General features: G+C 35.7%; 1 protein-coding gene across 1 annotated transcript; it reads right to left on the bottom strand.

Annotated features, from left to right (window-relative positions):
- Positions 1–14287: 14287 nt before the first annotated feature.
- On the bottom strand, positions 14288–14929 carry LOC131069933 (ethylene-responsive transcription factor 13). The gene has a single exon (XM_058005480.1). It carries the CDS (start codon positions 14927–14929, stop codon positions 14288–14290), a length of 642 nt encoding a protein of 213 aa, XP_057861463.1.
- Positions 14930–24827: the final 9898 nt, after the last annotated feature.

The following is a 24827-nucleotide window of genomic DNA, read 5'->3' as shown; positions in this document are numbered from 1 at the left end:
GTCTTTTCTCGTTTCTTTGAGATGCATTTCATCATCCTGTTATTCCTGCATAGTAAAGAACAAACCAGTGAACTTTTTCCATGAATATTTCAGGACAACTACTAAATTAGATCTGTCAAGCTTCTTTAAGAGATATTTAGAAGCAGTTCTATATTTATATCTGCGTGAAAGTACAATAGAAAGTGGAGTGCGTAAAAAAAAATGTGCTTTGGGTGTTGAGCTTACATCAGCGCTTGATGTCTTTTTTGGATGAAAGGAGTGAGTGCAAGGATTGGAGCTACTTAGAAATGCATATTGTGCATATACAAAACCTCTTTTGTGTTCTGAATGTCAGGCTGCAAGGTTAAAGTGTGTAGCTACTAAAAGTTGATTTGGTTGTGTCTTGGATTATATATGATGAAGTAGCCTGCACAAACAAGTTAGATTATTCTCTATATTTTTGTTCAAATTAAAATTATATCCACTTTATTCAAGTTTGCTATTCTAAACTATTCTTCTTAAGCTTATAAATTATGAAAGTTTGGCCCTAGTAACATAAGTGTAAACACAATGCATGTTCATAAAATACAGATAAAGCAATGGGAAAGAAAATTACAATTCTGTAGCAAAAGAACATGTAAAATGCATCACTTAAGAATTGCAACATAAATGTTAGACATTTTGAAAATGAAACAAACATATTTCTAATAGTAGAAACAAAGAATTATTTTAAAAAATAGCAAACATACTCACAGATTAATTAAACCTCTTAGACCCTGAAAAATATCTGAGATTACATCCGTTAAAGGGTTTCTACCCAATAATCTATTAAAATTCCAAAGTTCACATAAAGTTAGCTATACTTATCAACGATATCATTACTTACAAATCTGAGAATAACGCTAAAATTCAAAAAAGACTGCCAAAGGATGTGCTGAAAACTATCAGTTCTTACAATTCAGAGAGTAAGGTTAAAGTTGGTGAATAAAATGGAAGGTTCTCAGTGAATTGGTCACCAGAAAGCTACCTGCCATATACCAGAACATATCACCTCAATTCTTGTTGAAAGAAGTGTTCAAATGAAGCAATGATTTCTTAAGTATAAATATATCAACAAATGTTCAATAAAGGCTAAAGAATCAAAAGTTTTATATTCATGTTTTGTGTGAAAAAAAATAATTAACAAAATAAACTATACTGTCGAATTTCAATGGTGAATAATCTTTATGTTTTGTAGAAACATCGCGCTATCTCCAATTTCTATGGGGAATAATATTGATGCTTTGTAGAAAGAAAAATCCAACTAGCTCCAAGAAGCTTACAGGCGTTGGAGGTGAGGTAGAAGTTGAAATGGAATATCATCTCCCATATGGTTATCTTGAAGATCACTGCATTAACGACAACAATATTGTCAACCTTGTAGCTATTATAGATTCAAACACTCCTTTCTATAAAATTGCACGTGTTTTTCTACTTATTCTGAGCAGATTATTGCAATAGGTTTAGCAAATTGTTCTTGTACTTACAAAATTATCAAAGATGTAAAATTTTGCAACCCATGGGGCAACTGTTCTGCCAGATTTAAATTGGAAAGGGTTCTGATCATCCAATAAAATAAATTTTCAGATTTAGGAACAACATGGATAGAATCCAACGTTTATACTCACAAATTACTACAAAAAAATCACAAATCTTTCCAGGGTAAAAATGAACTAGAATTCAGTGATATTAGGTGCCACACATTGAACATGCTGCCAATTGTCACCACAAAGATCACCTGCAGTTAGAATCCATTCTGTAAGGGGTCGGAATCCTAGGTTTGTATATAGAACATTTAAGGCATATGTTGCAAAAAAATAGGAGAATGTAAATTCAACCATGAAGCAATTTTGCAATAATTTATAGGAATGCACAGTTTCCGACAAAGAAAAGATTTTAAACTAATTCCCCCAAATGCTATAAAATTCAATTGATAGACTAAATCTGAAGCTCAGCTGTTACGAACATCAACACTTTAAAATAGATTAAAAATGTTATTTTAAAATCATTTATAAAAGAAAATTTGCGTAGAACAAATATTTGAACAATCATAATACTTACCCTACCAAGATGAAAAGCTTTGATCCACATCTCCTACAAGTTTGGTGGTGGCTGAAGAAACTTAAGCCAAACATGGCGTACATTGGCATTGATCACGTGCAGGATTAGAGCAAAAATTGAATGAAGATTGGAGACAATTTAAGCTAACGTAAAGGTAGAATGCCCAAAGGTAGGTCGAGACAAGGCTCAATCTAAAATATTTGAAATTTATATTTAAAATAAAAATATCTACGTTGATTCCAAATACTCTAAGAAGATAACATATTATTTCATTTCTATTTTTATAATTATAAGTCATAATAAAACACCATCACACATTTATAAAATTTTCATTAATCCATCATCTACATCCAATTCATTCATATCAATTATGTTGTCCATCATAGTTCAAATTTGTTTATCTCATTTAACAATCTTATCATTCATCCACTCTTTTTCATCAATTTATGATTTTCATTTCATCATATATCTATTATCATCCAATTCTCTTGAATATTCATCCTTTCACACATTTTTGATCTTTTTAGCTTCCTTCCTCTATTACTCAAATATACAAATCTTTACACCTTTACTAAAATAAGTTTCATCTATTTCAAGAGCCTACTTATTTTCTTTGAATATACTCTTCATCTCACAAGGACATACCAACATTCAATTTGATTGTAGATATAAAATATTTCCGTCTAAGGAATAAGCATTGAAATAAAAATAAATAAATCTAAAAAAAATTAATGAATCAATTTTTAAAAAAATTAATTTGTCAATCTAGTCAGTCAATCAAATGAGTTAATCAAATCAATTAGATAAATTAGTTAGTTTATAATTTTTTGACACTTGATCATTTCTTATTACTAATGTCATACTATTAAATAGATTTTTTCATTCCACTTCTAAAAATTTGTAAACAGATTTATTAGACAAGGAGGAAAACTATATAATAAAAATAAAATTGTTTATTCTACAAAAATTTGAATTAACAATCATGGTTTTTTTAATTTTATCAATGTCAATGTCATTGATAATAAATTAACTATGTTGTTGATTGTATTGTTCTCTTTCTGGAGAAAAACATAGAAGAATTGCAGAAGCATATTTTATGGTGTGAATAATTTTTGTTTATAAAATTTAATAAGTCTGACAAATTAATTAGCTATTGCATAAGCATATTTTATGGTGTGAATAATTTTTGTTTATAAATTTTCATAAGTCTGATAAATCAATTAATTTAATGTAAAACAAGATGATTAATGGAAATTATTGTAGCTATAAACTGCAAATTTTGAGCTGCATGAAGCAATGGGCCCATGCAAGAAGATTACAACTTTTTCTATTAAATTCTATAGTTTATAATGTTACGAAAATAGTAATAGACAAAAGCAAAAAAGAAAACTAATGACAACATGGCTGAAGTAGAAAATAAAGTAAATTAGTAACTTTAGAAAACTCTGAGACATGTCATTGTTCTGTAACAGCTGGTATGCATACAATGAGCCAGTGGGACATGTGAATGGGCATTTATTTCTCTACTAGAATCCATGGTAAAGGACAAGCAGCCAGAGAATACACGTATGGAGAACACATTTAACCATTAAAGAAAGGATCCAAGTACTCAAATTTGCAATTTTCTCTGGCTTCACCAGACTCAAGGTTACTTTCGTCAGCTAAATTTAACAAGTATATGCTTGATTGAATACGAAGAAACACTGGGGAGATAAGATCAAAGAAAATTAACAGAGAAGATATGTGTTGAAGCTAAATGGAAAGCGGAAGTCTGGAGAGCAAGTTCTTTTCTGTTGTGATGTTGGCACAGTCCCAGCTTCATGCACTGTTCAGCTGGAAATGGAGCTCGCTGGAATAATAAGGTCCTTCTACTGGGTCGAAGCCTCAGTGTTTAGTTATGAAAATCCTCTGAAAATTGACCTTCATTTTGGTAAAGAGTTTTGGCATAAGGATAAAATTTTGTCCGAATATTTTAGGGTGACTTGTTCAAAAACAATTAGAGCATATGAAGACCGAAAGGTGGAGGAAGACAATAATAGTATGGGGAATTTATATGGACCCGAGGTGTTGGTGCCTGAATTGATAATGCTTTTCTTTACAACTGGAGATAATGTTGAGAAGTTGACTGCAAAGAATTCTGTGAATCAGTTTGTTCAGCTTTTGATATTTGTAGGAATGTACCTCAGCTTGTTGCCCTGGTGTTTTTTTTTGGGGGGAAGAAAGAGTTACCATTTTTTCCCTGTCGGTTGTGCACTTGTAATGGTCTTTCTTGGTACATCCTTTTTAATCCCTTGTCAATTTCATATTTTAATTGTAATTTAATTTTTAACATAGATTTAGATAGGGCAGACCCTTTTTCTTTTAGGCAGAGGTTACAGATTTGTTCTTTTAAGGTCCACAGGAGGGGAATTTTTTTATAGTAGTGTACATCCCACTATGATAGGTATTTGGACAAATCCCTGGGTAGCGGTGACAATACACACTAGGGATGGCAATCTATGGTGGCTGCTGGCAGAGCCTATCCAGTGGAAGGGTTCTAACTCAGATGATTAACGAATGGTTGCTAGTAGTTAAACTCAAAGTTGTCATCAACTCCATAAACAAAATCAAAATCTAGATCTTACTAGAGGGTTTTCCCTATTTGATTTTGGGTAGATTCAAAGTCTTGCCCCTCAAGCAAAGGTAACCGTAAAGGTTAAGACAATTTTTTTTTTTTGATCGGTAAAGGCAGAGCCAAATTTGTATTAATAAGTTTAGATATATATGATTGAAACAAAATTTTCAGTCATTCAAAATCCCCGTTCTTTGAGAGCACAGAGAATTCACCAAAACAAGAAAGGCTTAAACTTATGTTTTAACTGTTTTTAAAACCATCAGAGGGTTTAATAGTCTAGGAAAGTAAATAGACTATAATCGATAGAGGTAGAATTCCAACTGCCTAGAATAGAGTTTTTAAGCTTGAAATTAAACCTAAGAGAAATATACATATCTACTTAGTATCAAAAATCAAAATGAGGGAACCACAGAAATCCTAGCTTGAAGATGGAGTGTCGAGGTTATGTTGTGGCTTCCTGGAAGGACCACGACCTCTGCCTCTGCTTGCAAATCCCTGTCGAACTTCAGCTGACTGGAGCACCTTCCTGTCTCGACCATGTCCTTTGTGCGGAGGGCGACCTCTACCACGGCTCAAACCATTCCCACGGCGACCCCTGGAACCACAACCCCTACTAGCCTAATCCAATTGTGGGTTTTCCTCTTCTGGTTTCGGAGGTAGGATGCCGTTAAGTCTTGCAAACTGGATAAGGTCCTCCTCCCTTCCAAGGTCTTATGAATCCTCTCCTAGGAACCACCATTTGAGATAGCCAAGGCCAACACCCACAAACACTCTGTGCCTATCCAGGTCCTTCCCTTTCAAATCAAGCAGGAAGGGGTAATACTTAATCAATTCTCCATGAGCATTAAAAAGGATTCTATCTCCTAGATGAGGGGCCCCAAAATCATGAATTGCTTTGTTAAGAATTTCCTAGAGCTCTTGGGTCACTTCCTCCAGGAAGAGTTTCTTAGTGAGAGACCAGACTGCCTATTAGGCAAGTTTTAGGTCAAGAAGGGAGGCAACAAACCTTGAAGAAATGTTGGTGTTATCTCGAGGATATTCATCTCTGTTGAGATTACCATTGCCCAAAATCATCTTCATGGCCAAAATGACTGGAAAGTCCGAGAAGAGGAGGAGACGCTTGAGCCTTAAGTCTGTGATTTTTCTGAAGGAAACTTGTCTCATGGGCGTCGAGAGGGAGATTGGAGTGTCGGCTCCAAAACAGCATGTGGGTCTGGGATACACACTCATGATAAAGCCAAAGGGAGGGTCGACTGCCATGAGGGATAGAGCAAGCTAAGCAACAGAGAAGGAGAAGGGCACTGAGAGAGAAACAGAGAGAAGGGAATGAACATAGAAAGAAGAAGGCAACTACGAAGAGGAAAGATGGCACACTGTTTAAAGCCAAATAATGAGGATCGTGGTCACAATAAATTTAGCAATAAAGGTGGTGGAGGATGTTTGTCCTTGTCAAGCCAACTCACCCGGACGGGCCAGGCAAACCTTGAATTGATTTGACAATATGTCAGCGATCTCGAGAGGAGGATTGGAAAAGGCTTAGGTCATTACTACAACTGGATGACATGCTTGACTGCGGGCCCACCCTCCCAAGGGCGATGGAAAATTTGAATTGATATGACCGTTAAACTTAACTGCCTTGTTTAAGTTTAAATTAACCTTAAGGCAAAATGATAATGGCTTCTGCTAGGTCCTAAAGGGAAACTCTCATTTGGTAGAACCTCAGGGATCCAAGCATGTCAATTACATTGAGCAGAGAGGAAGCCAGAAGGCTACTCTTGACCCCAATTGTGGAGAAAAGATCCATGGGCTACTAATTTCGAGAGAGCATCTGCCTCTGAATTTGCTTCTCTGTAGATATGCTTAACTTCATAATTGTCTATCTTATCCAGGCTTGTGATAATGCTTTCTAGAATTCCCTGCAGCCTCCAATTTGGAGTGGATTTCCTCTTGATGGCATTTATTGCAATTTCTGAGTCGCCCTCCACTAAAATGTTATTGAAATCATGGTTGATGCAATCTCTAAGTCCAAGTTGCAGAGCTTTGAACTCGGCTATGTTGTTTGTATCTGGGGGAATTGGCTTTGCCATTTTCCCAAGGGTTGCTCCTGTGTGATCCCTGATTACATATCCTATTCCAGAAGGGCCCAGGTTACCTCTTGAGGCGCCATCAAAATTCAGCTTTATCCAACCAGGCTTTGGAGGAGTCTAGATAGCAGTCTTCCTCCCATTGACTTTTTGCCCAAAAGAGGGGCAAATCCTAATGCCATTCCATTTTTTCCTAATTCTTTCATCCCAGGATGAAAAATCTTTCAGTGGGCCCAAAGAAAAGGCTAGCTTGCAGTTGATTGAATCCACAATAGATGATTCAACTGAGTTCAAGATTGAGTCAATTCTTCTAGATTTGTTGTCAAAAAATCTGCGGTTCCTTTCCTTCCATATTTCCCAAACTAGACAGGAAGGGGACAATTCCATGATTGAGCTCAAGGTGGACTCCTTGGAAGAGATAGGCCAGCTTTGAAACAGAGATTTAATATCATTTGGAAGGGTTGAGATCAGGCCTAGTTTGGCATAGAGCCATCTCCAGCATTTGAACGCAAAGGGGCATGAGAGTAGTAGGTGGTCCACTATCTCTGATTGAGCTTTGCACAAGATGCACCTAGAGGGTCCTTCATACCCCATTTTTGTGAATTTTTCTGCAGTTAAATTTATTTTTTTGATATGCTAGCCATGCAAAGATCCCTGCCTTAGGGATAACTTTAGAACTCCAGAACAACTTCTTAGGGAAATCCAGATGATCCTACGCAACATTATTGACCAATACTCTATAACCATCTCTAAGATTGTAGAGCCCTGTTTTGGAGGGAGCCCAAATTAAAGAATCGTTTCCTCTTCTCAGATTAACATTTCTATTTTTTAACAAATCTTTGAGCTGGTCTATATCATCCCTTGTAGTAGGGACTGAATCCAATGATTTCCATCTCTAGCTTTGAGAACCAAGTGAGCCGTCAAAGGCCATGTAATCTCTTACTCTGACACCCCAGTGGTGCTTAACCCAGTTTTCTATTGTTGGGATGTTGAGAAGATTAGCTATGGGAAGGTAGCCACCCCAAGAATCTTCCAAAAAAAGACTTGAGGCTCCATCATGGATGTCCCATGATATTTGTTCTGATATCAGGTTTCTACATGAGATTAAAAAATTCCATGTTTTAGAGCCCTTGGGAAATGAGTTAGCTCGAAGAAAATTGGTTGGCTCTTGATCCAGTAAGTATTTAGTGGCTAGCATTCTAGCCCATGTGATGGTTGGGTTCCTGATGAACTTCCATACTAGTTTGGCCCCTAGAGCTTTATTTTGCAATTTGAGGTCCTTGAGGCCTAAGCCCCCCAGGACTTTAGGCTTGATTATTTTTTCCCATGCAATTAGAGTTATTTTGTGTTTCTCCTCTGAGTTTTGCCAAAAGAAGTTCCTCATTTTCTTGATGAGAAAGGTATTTGCACTTGCTGTGAGAGATAGAATGGAAAGAAGGTAGATGGGCAGAGCCAATAATACTGCTTGGATCATAACAAGTCCGCCCTCCCATGATAGCCATTTCCCTTTCTAGGAGTTTGAAGACTGATCCATTTTTAGTTTGAGAGGATCCCACGACCTAGCACTCCCAGTTCCATGATCAATTGGAATTCCCAAATGGATGCAAGGGAGGGACCCTAAACTGCAATCCAGGATTGAGAGTATTTTATCTTGTAGTTGACTAGAGGTAGAAAAGAAGTAAACCTTGGATTCATCCTTGTTCCTAGTCTGGCCTGAAGCTTTCCCAAAGGTGTCCAGAATTTGTTTAAAATGGGATGCCTCTTTGATTTTTGCTGCCCCCAATAGGAGATTATCATCTGCAAACTGTTGGTGAGTGACTGAAAAGTTTCTAGTTACCTTGACCCCCTCTAAAAGATTGTTCATGTGGCTTCTTTTAATTGTTCTGCCTAAAATTTCCCCCATTATGATGTAAAGAAAGGGAGAGATAGGATCTCCTTGTCTAATTCCCCTTGAGGAGGAGAAAGAGCCTTTTGGCTTCCCATTTACCAAGATTGAAAATTTTGGAGTAGAAATGCATTCAAAGACCCAATCAATCCACTACATTGCAAACCCAAAGGCTTGCATAACCTTGCAAAGAAAGTGCCAATCAACACTATCATAAGCTTTTGATATGTCTGCTTTAATCATCATACCTAGTCCTTTAGTACTTTGAAGAGTATGGATTGCTTCTTGTGCTATTATGGCTCTGTCAAGGATTGAGTGACCTACAACAAACCCTATTTGTTCCTCTGATATAATTGATTCCATGAGGGGCTTCATTCTGTTCATCATGACTTTAGAGAGGATTTTATAGACAGTGTTGCAAAGAGATATGGGTCTGAAATCACCCAGTTTTACTGCATTTTCTTTCTTGGGGATGAAGATGATGAATGTGTTGTTGACTTCCTTAAGAAGCCTACCTGATCTCCTTGAGCATTCCAGGGCTGCTACAAGGTCCTGACCTAAAATATGCCAACATTTCTTATAAAAGTTCACTAGGAAGCCATCCAGGCCAGGAGCTTTGCCCGAAGGCAACTGATTGAGGGCTTGGAACACTTCCTCCATCTTAAGGCTCTCTTTTAGGTTTTGGTTCTACTTGTCTGTTATGATCTTGGGGATCACATCCAACATCTTATCTTTCTCTAGCAGGTGGAAGCCTTCAAGGTTATTTAAGAGATTGAAGAAGAAGGAAGTGATTTCCTCCTTGATTTCCTTCGGATCCTCTATGATCCAGTTATCTTTGGACTCTAGTTTTGATATCCAGTTCTTACTCCTTCTGATTTTTGTCACATTATGAAAAAACTTAGTGTTTTTGTCCCCCATACTGAGCCAGTTCTCCCTCGATTTCTATTTCCAAAAAATCTCTTCTTTGGACAAGATATCCTCATATTCCAATAGGAACATCTTTTCTTGTTGAAAGGAATTCAGATCCATACCTTCTAGGATGATCTTATCATTTAGAGCTGCCAATCTACCTTCTAGCAAACATTTAGTTGAAAAGATGTTTTTGAAATGCTGAGAGTTCCATTGGAGCAGTTTATGTTTGACAAATTTTAGGTTAGCATTAAAGCAGAAGAGTTTAGAACCTACCACCAACGCCTCCTTCCACCAGTTTTCTATCAATGAGAGGAAATTTTGGTCCTTCATCCACATGTTCTTGAACTTGAATGGGGCTTTGCAATGAGATCTATTATCGGTCAAGGATAGGAGAATGGGGTAGTGATCCGATCTTGAATAGGGGATTACCGAGCATGAAGGGATGAATGGAAGGCTCCTTAAGTCGCCTTGCCAAAAAAATCTATCCAATTTTTCTACAATATTGCTAAAGCCTTTCCTTCTATTTGTCCAGGTGAACAAATCTCCTGAGTCTATTTCCATCAAACCATTCCTATCAATCCAGTCATTGAAATCCTATTGAGATCCGCCTAAGCAAATTAATCCACCCCTTTTGTCGAAGGAACTTCTGATGGCATTGAAGTCACCCCCTATAAAGAGTTGTTCCTTAGGATGAGAAGAGAGGACTGAATCTAAGGAGGACCATAAGAGGCATTTCTTGGTGGGGGAAACTAGACCATAAGTGTTAATGACAAGGAAAGAAGAATTGGATTGGAAGTGACCTACTTTTGCCAAGATCTAGTTCCTGTTTGAAGCAATGCCAGTAACTTTTACTTGGGAAGGCTTCCAGATTATCATTAGGCCTCCTGAGGCCCCATTTGAGTCCACTATCAATTGAGAGGTAGTCTTGAAGAGGGGGCTGATTCCATCACCGAAGGCAACTGCTTGTCTATTGTCCAACTTCGTTTCTTGTAAGAAAATAATTTATGCACTGACCAAAAGAATCCTCCTTTTGATCACCCTTTGTTTGTTAGGGGCATTAAGGCCCCTAACATTCCAAGATAAGATTTTCATTGTTGTTCAAGAAGGGTGTTCCCCTTCCCTACTTTCCAAAGGTCTTAAAGTTTTGATTGGTTTTCTGCAGCACCATCTAAAGACTTGGCTTCAATAAGAGATTTGTAGCCTTTCTTGAGAGGGGATAATCCAAAGTCTGGTTTTTCTAAGCCCTCTTGGGTCTGATGAAGCCCTAACTTTCTTTTTTCTTTGACCTGAGAGTACAGAACTGCTAGAGGGGTATCTAGAACTGAGTCTGGGTCCTCTTCCTGGATCATTAGATCTTGCAGCAGTTTCTTAGCATTTTGATCCAAAGATAGAACCAAATCTTGGGGAGCAGAAATGGGGGAAAACATAGCTGGAGTTGGACTTCCCATTGAGAGATTAAGGATCTTCCCAGATGAGGGAAATTCTAAAGGAGAAAGGGGATCTCCATTAGGAAGAAGGATCTCATGGTCCGCTTCTAATTCAGCCATAAGGTCACTTTCAATGGACTCCTCTTCTTGTAGGATTTCGACAACATGCAGAGGTTTGGGGATGGTTTTCTTGAGATGGATATGAGCTTTTTGATTGTTGGATTTGAGACTGCATTTCTTCTTTTTATTTTTTAATACTTTGGAGGGCTGAGAGAAGATGTTGAAGGCTCCTCTTGAGAGAGAAGGGGTCTGCTTTTGGCCAAAAAGACTTCTGACTGCTTTATGGGGTGGAAGCTTGAGAATAGGGGAGAGGATAAGAGGGGGACAACTGAGGGGGGAAAAAAGAGGGGGTGGAGAGATCATACCTGTGCTGGAAGGCGGCTATAGGCCCCAAGAATCTTTAAGCTAGGGAGAAGAACTAGGAGTGAGAAGTGGATGAGACACGGGAGGGGCAACAGGCACATAAGAAGCATGATCCTTGGCATGAGGTTGAGCGATGGAGCTACTGATGGGCTGGTTTGCGTCCATTGCAGATGGAACTAGAGGAATAACCAAGCCCATATCCAACTTTGGCCCTTCCTTGATCAGGGAAGCGTGAGAGTGAAACTGATGAGAAAGATGAATAGTGCCTGTTGATGCTGCAATTGAACTGTTCTTGATTAGTTGGTTTCGAAGGATACATTTGCCAGGAATATGATTGCCCAGTCTTTGCACTTTTTGCTTCCACCTTCCCATCTCTGAGATAATTTCTAAAACACTGTAGAATCCCTTATGGAGATCAATCTCCACATATATGTTTGCTACATCACCTTTAAGTCCTTTTAGGAAGTCCTCCTCGATGCCAACTAGGGTTCCTAATGCATCCCCTATTTTTACCAAAGCCTCCGAGCACCAAAACTCCGATGGAAGGCCCACTAGAGATAACCAAACAGGGGATTTCTCAAATCTATGATTTGCTGGGTCAAATCCTGGTTTCCAGTTGATGAATTTGAAGGAAGAGCCTTGAAAGAACAAAGGGCAACCTTCCATGATTACCTTCTTTAGCAAGGAGTCAACACATTCTAGAAGGAAGAAATCATTCTGTAGTGGTCGGATTGTGATCAAGCTTGGAAAGGAAGATGTCCACCAGGAGGTTATTTCTTTGTTGTTCCCGCCTATTGCACACCATTGTGTAAAAAAGGAATTCTCGTGAAGTCTGGCAACCATGGGATTGATGGAATCAGAAGGAAGGACGAACAGCTTACTACCCATGGTTTTTCGGTTCCATGTCTGATCCTTGAGAGCAGAAGCTGGAGGCGGACGACGGCTAGAAGGTTTTTTTAAATCCGACTTGGGAGGAAACCTAAAAGACTGTTTAGTTTGATGACCAGCATGGCTGTGGCCCATAGACACATTGGAAGCAGAGCTTTTTTGAGCCCTAGCTGGGATGGGAATGTTATTAGGGCCTGTCGCCACTTTCTTGGCCTAGGAGTCCAAGCTTGAGAAGCTTTTGGAGTTTGCAGCCTAGTCAGGAAATTGCTAGGTCTGGTTTCTCTTCCTATGTGTGATCGAGGGTATTTGGGATGCGAATGAGGAATGGGCTCGCATTGTATTTTTGACCACTGGTGGGCAAGCCCAGTTGTTGAGACGACCCTGAAGCCCTAATCTCCATGGTTCCCTACCATGCCAAGAATTTCCATGGTGGTTCCTTCCCATGTTCGCAGATCCAATTTTCAAAAATCCATGATATGCATGTTATTGAGATGAGATTCTCAAGAAAGCAAACCTGCATGTGATGTTTGCAATGGCTGAATCTGCTGTCATTTGTCGTTATGCTGCTATCTTGCTTGCGACCATATCAGGCCATGAGGTTCCACTTGCAAGAGCTGTGAAAGCTATGACATATGGATTTATTCCTGTTACACAGCTTATCAGATTTGAAAGTTTAGGTTAAGACAATTTTTTAGTTTACGAGGAAGCAGGAAATTAAATTGGTTTCTGAGAGTCCCTTGTAGAATCCTACAAAGTATTATTACCTAGCATACTTTTTGATAAATTTTGTACCCCTGGGTTTTGACCTCTTGTTCTACTTCAATAGCAAAATAAAAATCTAGAGTACACTGGTTCCCTGGAGTGGGCTGCATGATTTTCCCGGCAGCTTCTTAGATTTTTCGATAACAATTTGCAGGTAGCCATCCTGCGAAGCATGAAATTTGCAGCTCTAGTTTCTACCTTACAGTTTTTTCAAAGATTTGTACCTACGTCTAACGGTTAAAAAATAAAAAAACAAACTATACAACTTCATATGAATTCATAATAGTTTTGAAAGCTGATTGGTTAACTGAAAAAAAAAACGCAACAGGCCGATGCATAAGTCAATTAAACCTAAAAGATCACATGAACCAGAGAACGTGCAAGTAAGTCTAAAGTACAAAACAGAGTACACAACAATCAATAAACATTATAGACAATATACACAAGAATGGCAAATTGTCCATGAAGACAGAAGAATGCACCTGACAATTTACAATAAATTGTTATTTACATTTATTAATAAATAAATTGAAAAACAGAACATTGAAGGAATTTAAGAGATAGCATAAACTTATACCCATTTTCATAATAGATCTCAGCGACGTGACTGTTGGACTGGAACAGAGGAACCAAAGCATAAAGAAAACTGTGCCAATGGCAACCCAGTACTAAAATTTGAGGTCTATTTAGATGGTGATTTTGTCTCAAATTTAAAAACCATTATCCAAGCCTCGTTACAGACATTAAAATTTTGCTTGTCACTAAAATAGAGTTAAGAAACAATATTATTTTCAAATGAAAATAAATATACAGAACATTCAGCTTTCAAAAAGAAAACAATAAACCAATCATCATATTATTAAAATATAAAAAAATAATTACAGAGCCAGAGCTATAGAGCCCATAGTTCAAAGAACTGAGAATCATCCTGGTTACCGAAACCTCCATAGACAAATCTTTTCCATCTTGCAAAAACATTTTCACCAAAAAATTTCGCCATAGACAAATCCTGGTTACACAAACCTCCATAGACAAATATTTTCCATCTAGCAATCAAATTTCAGCATATGATTACCATCATTTTGAAAATTCTGAAACAGGGCTGAAACAGGCATCATTCAACCTAAGAAATTCTTATGAATCTGCAGAGCTCTTTTCATCTTTGCCGCTGAAACAGGGGCGAAATAGGCATATCACTCAACCGAAAAAATTCTTACAAATCTGCGGTGCTCTTTTCATCTTTTCCATTTTTTCTCCTTTTATTTGGTGAGCTTAAAGGAGAGTATGAAGTATAAGATTCAGAGTAGGGATCCAAATAACATCCAGATTCAACGTTGAGCGGAAAATTTAGAAGAGCTCTGCCTCCGCGCATCTGGAACGCTGCACGGTCATATGCCGCCGCCGCCGCTTCCGCCGTACTAAAAGTGCCAAGCCAAAACCTGGAACCTTTCTTGTCAGGGTTTCGAATCTCCGCATAATATTTTCCTCCCGATTTCGTTCGCCTCACTCCTCTGTAATGCACCGCTCTCGCCTCATTTTCACCTCCTGACGAAGTGTTCTCTGACTTCCAACCGCTATTTGCAGCTTCCTCAAATGTATAATTTCTGTCCCTTGACTGAAATTTGGGGAATAATGAGGAGAAATTTGGAGAAAGAAGAACAGAGGAGTGCGAAAAATTATCTTCGGAATTTGGAATCGCAGAGTACTGTTCGTCCTCCGTGAAGATTTTAGGATCTGTACTAAAGCCCGTGGTCACATGTAGAGGTGATAAGGAGTATTCCTCCTTAAGCAGAAACTCCTCAAGAGTCGCCATTGTGCTCACTGTCTGCGCGGCTTCATTATCCAGAAAACACATCGCTACAGCTAAATTTTCTGTCTAAGAATTTGCCAAAGATAGAACGTTGAAATTGTTTGTCTGCTGGAATTTCAAAAGGGAAGCTTGCGAGGATTTAAAGCGAGGGAATGCAGTGTCCAGATCCTCTGTACTTCCTTCTTTGCGTTACCTAGAAGGTTCGTTTTGGGGGCAAATGCTGTGATTATGACGTAGTTTTGCGTATGTCATGAGGTCATAGTTTATAACTTTATTGTATTTAATATAAGTTTAAGATTTATTTGTATGAAAGGTTGGGTCGGTAGCATGTGTAGAACCTTTCATTGGTATTAAAATTTAGTCAACAAAAGTGGTTTTAAAAAAGAATTAATATCAGTTTTCTATATTGAAACTTTTTTTTCGTTAAGATTGTGATTGCAGAATTAGTTTATTCGGTGACATAGCTAAGGAGACTAGGTAGAGAGAATTTTTTTTTTTTTTGTTCCAATTCAAATCTAGACTAACAAGTTTAATATTTTCTAGGAGAGGTATGTTCAAATCAAAATTTCACACATATATTCTTAGATGAATATTTAACTTTGTTTGAATGGAATCTGAAACAAAGATGCATTCTATTATAAGTTAATCTTGATGTTATAAGTTAATCTTGACTAAACATCAAACTTGTACTTCTAATTTGTAGAACTGAATTTGATCCACTTGGGATAGAAGAAGAAATTATTTTCATTTTTACAATGAATATAAAATCACAAACTAGAAGTGAGAGTAGGGAGTGGTACAATAGATTAAGGGGAACATATTAAAATTAGGACCATTCAACTTGTGACAAATTTTAAGGATGTTGCACTCACATAAATTTAACATCTTTGAACAAGACATGCGAAAATCCTCTTTCATTTTTTTATTATTTTTCAATATAGATTAGGGAAGTCCCAAAGATTATTGAAAGATGCAATGTCTTTCTTAAAGAGTTGTTTACCATTGATATGCTTTCAAAGAATCAAAAGAATCAAAAGTTGTTATGAATTCTCATGTAAAAGGTACAAAATCTCAAACCATGTTTCAGGTGGTGGTCAATCCATTTTGGCTAAGGAGACACGACTTCCTCTAGGGCTTCCAAATATTGTTTAATTGCATGGACAAATTAACCTTTAAGAAAGGGGCCATGAGAATTTTTTCTTTTTAATTCAAAGTTTCCCATGAGCCATGAATAACATAATTGCAAAGAGGAAAATTTGATTTGGCAATTTGCAACATAGAAGGAGAAATCACCAAATCAATTTTTCGCCTTGAGGGAGGATTCCTTTACATTCACAAGAGGGGAGGAATCCACTAGATTCTATCACAAATCAGATAAGGATTGAATACTAAGTGGATTGATTGATAATGATGTGATTTTCCCTCTTTTGTGAGTTGACATTGTTGATTTAGGGTAAGGTGCTAAAATTGAAGACAAAACTGAGAAAATAATGAGCTACTGGTTCAAGATTTTGTCATGCACCTGGATCTGAGTAATATAAGATGATTTGGATTTGCCCTGCAAAAATGCCCCGAAATAGCAGGGGCCATGACGTGGCAACATAGTCCTTCAAATTTTTTGCACACCAAAAAAATTTGTTCCATCTCTGTGTCTGAAGCTTATTTGGAGAAGTACAACTACATACCTATTTCCTGCACACAAAAAGAAAGGAAAATGGGTTGAGAATAGGGGTTTGGCTAAGTCAAATCCTGATTTAGGAATTAACCTTGAATGAAATATTGCAAATACTTGAAATAAATGATGGAAAGGTATACCTTAGATCTGCAATGAATGATAATGATGCTTTGCTTCTTGAATGTAATTACATATGTTGTATGAAATGACATGAATATGAAAAAAACCTAACAAATACACATGCTTGCAAATGAATGATGTAAAGTTGCTTCGTAATGGATACATGAGGAATATGCAGCCTTCAAGACTTCTAGAAATGCTTGATGATGAATACTTCAATGCTTGAGTGCTTGATTGCTTGATTACAATTCTCCCAGTATCTGTCTTATGTTCAAATGAGAGGGGAAAGCCTCCTTATGTACTTGACCATCGTCAAACATGTTAATTTTTTGACATAGGTCGATATAAGAAAAGGTTTCCCGCTCAAATTTGAGATAGGGCCAAGGGTTTGAATTAGGGCCCAATTTAGGAGGACCATGGAATGGTGCCATGGTCCTGGTGAGGACCAAGGCGCCATGCCCTAGTCCTACCCCAATTTAGGACCAGAACAAGGGGTCCAGACAAGATAAAATGTGATATTGATGTCATATTTGCATGATGCAAGTATAGACGGGTCCTAATCAGGTATAGGGATGCGAACACTAAGGTGAGGGCCCCACATGTGGTCAAAATTGCAAAGGGGTACAATTTTACGGTGCTACAACAACAATGTAAGTTCAATGTTGAGGGTAAAAGTACAAAGCTATGTCACACTTTTATAAAGGAAATGGCCAATGTTGATTTAACTTTTTAAATTAAATCAATAGAAAGTGAAATATATGTTTTAAATTTTGAAATGATGTAAACTAATCAAATTTATATTCTTATGTCTATTTTAAGTTTGTAATTTTAACAAAAATTTAAAAAAAAATTTGAATATAGTTTTTTATAAAGTAAACACTATAATTTAATTGCTAAAAAAATGTTCAAATTGAAGTTACACAAGCCCGCACACTTCATTTAGTAAAATTTACTTTTTTTTCTTGAATTTTTTTTTGTATATTGATAACTTGAAACTTTAGTGCATGGATATATTGTTTACTATTTCTTATAAGTATATGTTTTTCAATAAATTTGAAAAGTTGTGTGTGCTGAAATATAATTGTTTCCAATTCCCACTGCCTTTTTTCTTAATTATTTATCCAAATCATTAAAAATATATATATCATCTTGACATAGGTTCTTTTCTCTACTGAATCATATTTTTTTCAATTTTTTTTAATATTTTTTTGTATTTTTTCTTGACAAGATAATCAACCTTATATTTTAGTGTTGATGACCTACTTTCAATAAAAATAAAATATAAAACATAAAAACTAATTAAAATATTAAAAGATATATATTCTGGAAAATTCACTTATAGATCTATAAAAGGGTATTTTTACATTTAAAAAAAAATATTATTTATAAGAGTAGGCATTGTTGAAACATAGAGTTTTATTTTTTTTTGTAATTAGACCAAAAGTAGTATAAAATATACATTTAGTAGACACATCCAATTGGAAAAGTTGTAACCCATATATAACATAGCTATAATGAATCTATATAGACCATATGTTTGACTAAAACTTAATTTTAGTTAGAATTACTTAAATTCACTTGTGTTGATAAGTTAGCCTGAAACGTGACACAGTTTTGTGCTTTTACCCTTGAATAAAAAGCTTCTGGTGAGCTTTGTCATGAATAGACTTGGGTACACATGTTCCAATTTAAAAAAAATAAAATTCATGCTGCAGTTAATTACAAACCCTTCTAAAAGACCCTAAATAAAAGTCTAGGTGTTATTCTAACCTAGGTTTTTAATATTTTAATGCAAAATTTCTTTACTTGAATGAATATAAAACAACACCTAATATACAACATAAATAAATAAATAAATTAATTTCTAATTAAAATTAGACAAAGTAAATACTATGCTATGAGTCTCTTGCAATAAGATAATGACAAAGAGAGAATAAAGTGTGTTTCAAGGTGAACTAGAGGTTAATAATATCTAAAGAGAACTTATAATAGAGATTTGGAGCAATCTCTTTTAAATTTTGGATCCTTTTGATGTGCCTACGATAAACTATAACCAAGATGCTCTTATAAACTTTAGCTCTAACCCTACCTAGTAGTGAAGGCTCTAGAGATCAACTTAGGCATTAGAGACTTCCAAATTGCATTATATAGGGATAGACCACTAGGGTATTACACTAGTGCAATTAAAAAGTGGTCAAGGTTCTCTTATTTGTAAAACTACACTAGGATGTCGAAATTGTCTATCTATTAATGTTCTATAATTCTTAGAAAATGTTGTTCTACCTCTTTCGACTCCAAAATCAAGTCAATTTTGACAAAATAAACAATACCTTAAAATTGTGCATATGTGACATCAAAACACTGAAATTAGAGCTCTCAAAAAGATTCCATAGTTTCTCCAACGAGAAATTAAGGTGTATTACGTAAGCAACAATATGCTAGACTCATTCTTCACAAAATTAATGAACAATTCTTATTTTTAAATTATTGTCATCTGCAATTATTTATCTTATGACCTATTATATCTAAATTTTAATCTGTATTTTATGCATTGATCAGCTATAAAATTAAACATGATTATTTTTTATTTACATTTTCTTAGATTTCAATTCTCAACTTAATATTCAAAATCTTCGATATAGATAATTTAGTTTCCATTTAATTTAATAAAAGAAAAATCAAAATGTATATTTAAACATGTTTGGGCAGCGTAAAAACGGGACTTTTCGTTATAGAAAGGGTTCATCTGGAAGTCTTTGTCGATTGTTATTGTAATAATTAATAAATAAACAATATATTAAAATTCCTAGGTTATTGGGGAGCATTACTTGGAACGCAAGCCATGGATCAGTGACATAAGCGTTTACCTTCCTGGTGACTACGATTTTAATTTCCGCACAGATGACGTAAAGATTTTGTTTTGTTTTTTCCAACTATGGCATATAGAAAGTCGAATCTACACGGAGACACCCACATTGAATGATCTTTTATACTTTTTTAGGGACGAAAATACGGATTTGTTAATGCAGGAATCAATTTGTCTCTGATAAGACAATTATTTCACATTTATTAATTAAATTAAAAATTCGAATATGACTGCATTCTGATTTTTAATTTAATTAATAAATGTGGAATACTTCTCTTGTGGGGTGCAAGTTGATTCTGCATAGACATCTCCCAAAAACACCCCCTACAAAGATGTAAAAAAGGTGTTAAGTAGGTGTTTGAATAGAAATAGGATGGTTTTGTTTTCAAATTTTCTTCATAATAGTATATCTATATATTAATAAATAATTAATAGTAAAATAGGGAGAGGAGACTTATATCTTTAAGAATTTATGTTTGTAGCTAAAAAAAATTAGTGTCTACATTCGTAAGGAGAAAATAATATACTAGTGGGAGGTGGAGGAGTCATTATTATCATTTAATTTGCTCCAATCATTTAGAAGACCTTAAACATGAGACATGGGCTGCCCACTTAGGATGGCATTCTCATTATACTTTTCTTCTTTTGGATCATTAAGAGTTGTGTGAACAAGTGAAATAACAAAGTTCAATAAAGCTAAGTAGCCATTGCTTGGTGGCTACAGCTATGGTCCTACAACCCCACCACTCATCCCTAAATGTTTTAATGTGGTAAGCATTTTGAATAATATGTTGTTGATCATGTCAACTTGGGAGACCCATAGTCACACTAAGAAGCACAAGATCGCTCATGTGGTAGAGACTAGCTATATTTCGGTATTGAAGGGATCTTTGGAACCCATTAGAGTTATGTCTTGATTGAACACAATGACATTCACATGGAAAGGCATTCCTCCTCAAAAGAGAAGGCAACACGTGAATAATAGTACAAGGGGCATTGACCTAATCCTTAATATGTGTTTACAAGTGCAAAACCTCCATATCAATTATATTGGCTTAAACTTGAATCTGTAACATAACATTAGAAAATATAATAACTTTAGCATACAAAAGGAAAAGAGCATCCGATATAGAATCTAAAATAAAGAGTAATGTTTCTCTCTTTCTATATGATGAAGAGAATTTCAATTATGAAAGCATCTTCAATTTGGATTTACTTTGCAAGCATCTTAGGCTATTCACCTAAACTTGAATCAAATGCCAAGCAAAAAATCTAGTTCGAAAGGTTTGAAGAAACCATGTATCTAGTTCCAAGCCACTTGGGTCTAGAAGCAAAACAAGAAATTGTACTTAAGAGTTTCCAAATGTCCACAAAAAGGGAAAAAGGGGTTGGAAACATTTAGATGGATAAGGTGAGATCTAATGGGAAGACCCTGATATGGGAGGCACCATCCTAAATGATCTAGTTCTATCTTCAAGATGAAAAGCCATATTGTTTCAATTTCTAGTAGCATTGCATAGCAAAAGATTGGAGGTTCCACCCAATATTAAGTTACTGAACAATAGGTAAGTGAGGAGAAAGATAGAATACCCCTAGAAGAGTTTTTAGTTCTAAAGTGGGTCTTTGGATATGAATTTTGTAGTGCCACAATTTATCATGGGCCCTTGCTTTAGTGTGTCTCCTCTTGGGTTATCTCAAGCCTATTTAGGCATTATCACATCCTATTGCTGCCATATATCAAGATTGAGACTAGATCTTATGTTCTAGACCTTAGTTATTTTCCACTACCCTTTTTAGATCCTTTCTATATGGACTGTGGTGCCTAACACCCTAGTCCTAGCGGACTAGAGCACCTAACACCCTTGTCCCTCCGAAAGTGGCCCAGATTTGAATGTGTGTGAGTACTAGTTCTCACCATCTGTGATATGATTCTGATATTTTCATGTTTGACCTTTGGAATATGGAATAAATTGAGAAATACCTTGAGAACTCTACATAAGGAAATCATTTATCATTCATAAATCCTAATTCACGAGTTACAAATTACAATTCAAGCATTTTTAATTCCTTCATCAAGAGTAAATTTGAGTACAGGGAGCATCAATCTACAACAACTTATCTTCAAGTGATGCAAGATAGGGGTGGATGAACCTACTTTCCTTATCCAGTCACCACTTTTTTGCTTGTTGTTGTTACATGCCTTCAATTTGGGACGCTAGGTAGACTACTTCCTATTAACCCTACTAATCGGATTTTTGACCTACAACTTTCACTCCTCTGCTCCGAATCACAAACCCTTGCATATGGGGATAACCATTAATCCCTTACACACCCTGACAAATAATTGGGGTAGGTTGTTTCAAACCAAGTGAGCGAACTATGACTGAACCGAGCTCAATTAGTCCTATTTTACAAAGAAACCCAATCAAATTTAGCTTGCAAAACCACCTCATCCCCTTGGATAGTTAGGTGGGATGTACAAACCAAGAACTTTGGTTGTTTTAGGGTGATAACATCAAACAGTGTAGAATTAGTCCCCTTAGTAGCTTGAACATGCACAAAAACAAGAAAAAGTCTATAAATTAGGACTAGGTTTGGTTCAAACTCACTTTCAGTCAACTGCCCCTACCTTAAACTCTCAAAATTTGTTAGACTACCCTCCTCCCTATCCACACACAAAATTTTAAGTTGTTTTGATAATCAGGTAGGGGATAATTGTAATTTTGTTGTTGAAACCCTAGTTACCCTAGCTAACCAGGTAATCGTGTGAAAAACTGCTATAACGTCTTCCTCACAATGAATTAGAAACTCAAATCACCAAAAAATGGAAGGTAATTAAATTCTCTATCCATACATATGAAGATGTCCAATCGATTTGAATTCGTACAACACCGTACAAGTGCAAAAAATGATGTCTTCCCTTTGAAATATTTCTAATTCTTCAACATTTTCAATCATCAAGTTTGTGTTTTCATTTTTTTTGACGATTTTGCTGCTATACTTTAAAATAGAACAATGATTTTTGATTCATTTTGTGAAACATTTATAGTTTCAATTATTTGTGGAAAATTAGAAATATTAAAAATTAAAGTTATTATCTAGAAATGATAAAAATAAAATTATACATAATTTTTGAGAAAATTAAATTTAAAAATAATAATATTTAGTAATAAAAACTATACATAAAATAAACAATTAAAACTTGTCATTGAAACAATTTTGAGCATAATAGTGTAAAACATTTTATAGTCATTAAAGCAAATTTGAAAACATAATATATTATATAACACTTAATAGTCATGAAAGCAGCTTTGAACATAATATATTCAAACAATATATTAAAATAATGCTTACCTAAGAACGATTGCTTCCAGATTCTTCTTTTAAAACATGGCAATTGTACCTAGACGGCTCCATGTAGATTCGACTTTCCGTCAGCACTGTCAGAAACTCTAGAAGCTTTAGAAGAAAAGCTGAAAAAAATGGAAGAAACAAGGAATTCATTTATGTTCCTTCAACCATCTGTCACAACAAAGCAGTTAATTCATAAAAGAATCTGCGCGGAGTAGTGGGTTGCGTCACGTCATCCATTCACTTTTTGAGTACACTTTACAACATTACTTGCTACGCAAGATATTAAAGAATGACGCAGGCCATTACGCTGCACAGTTGCCTCTTTCTGTTATTAATTGCTTTAAATGACGTACTGGTTTATTTCATATTTCTTCTCACTTTTCTTTTCAAACTTCTAGAAGTTCTAGGAAGAGTGCATTCATGTGATGGAAATTCGAATGTACATGGAGATGTGTTGGCTACCCTTTATTAATCCAGGCCACTGGTTTGTTGTTCAAGACCACTTAGAGATTTATTGAAAAGCGTTTCTACATGGTGGAATTCGGCTAGGGAATACACATTTGGATGTTTAGGTAGGCAGATTAAAGTCTTTTATGAAATTTTGAATGAATGCTGATTTTATAGTTTTATATTAAAAAATAGAATAATATCTCTTTTATAAAAGAGGTGGTAAATGATAGAAAGCACACATTTTCAGAATTATGTGAGGTCAATTTTATTTTATTTTTTGACCGGTAAGAGGCTACAGTCAAAAAAATTTATTAATCAATATTAATTTTTTACATCACTTCACTGGTGCGGACGCTGGTAGGAAAGAGTGGAGGCGAGAAAACCTCCGGCCTTGCGCGGGACAGTAGATAGTCTTTACATCTAATTACAAATAAGCACAGATTCAGAATAATACAATAACACCCCAGACTTGGATGAGCAAGTGGGAAGATATTTTCTTTCCCTTACAGACCCATATTTCTATTTTTCAATTGTCATTGTTCTCCTTGTGCTTTATCTATGAGTTTGAGCCTTGATTGCATATAGTTTATGTTCACTTTAGTAGCTTTCATCCTATCATTTGTTAGAGATGGCCCTGCACCTCCTGCATGGTTAGTATTCAAAACACTTGCCCAAATTGTTAGTCACATGTAGTATTCTATTTCAGATAAGAATTTTATCTTCCAAGCTAGGATACTTCCTTAGCCAATTATCCGATAGGACCTATCATCCCAAAACTTAAATAGAGAAATGTAAACAGAAAATTATAAACAACGTGATTTGGCATCCTTCTTTGATGTTTTTAAATTCTTAATCTCTTTTATCTGAAATTATAAAGTCGCCAAAATGACATATTCATAAACAGAGTTTCTAGATAATTTCCATTTTTGAGAAGTGATCATCCATAGTTATGAATCACCTGTTTACCACCTTTTGCTAATCTACTCAGATGCTATCCCTAAAAATGGATGATTTCCAGGATACAATAACAAAAGGGGGTAAATGGGACTTCTGTCATGCCTGAGTTCAACTGAGGGTAATAGAGGTAGATGAGTTTTATGGCAGAATTTAACCTACATTCGTTACTCAAAATATTTTTCATGCAAGCCACATATTACCTGCAGTCTGTGGAGTGTCAGATAACCTTTTATTTATAGAAAGCTCAGCAACAAGTATCAAATGAGTATATGGCAGGGCACTTAGGCATTACAAATGATTTTCTCAATTCTTATAGGCCAACACATGCAGAAAATGGGGGTCTTTATTTCCTTAACAGATCCCTCCCTGATTATGTATCCACCAATGTGAATATATACCTATATATGAGTAAATCTTGTTTCTTATAATCATATATATGAATATATATTCATATTTATGAATATCAAAACAAAGTTCAAATTTATTGGCCAATTTTCAACATATGTAGACCTATATGTTCA

Source organism: Cryptomeria japonica, chromosome 6 (assembly GCF_030272615.1).
Source record: "Cryptomeria japonica chromosome 6, Sugi_1.0, whole genome shotgun sequence".
Taxonomy (NCBI): Eukaryota; Viridiplantae; Streptophyta; class Pinopsida; order Cupressales; family Cupressaceae; genus Cryptomeria; species Cryptomeria japonica.
The sequence above is the reverse complement of the archived record's forward strand: the minus strand, read 5'-3'. Positions and strand labels throughout refer to the sequence as shown.

Coding starts and splice junctions, on each gene's coding strand:
- LOC131069933 (XM_058005480.1), bottom strand. CDS start 14,929: ATGTGTTTTCTGGATAATGAAGCCGCGCAGACAGTGAGCACAATGGCG.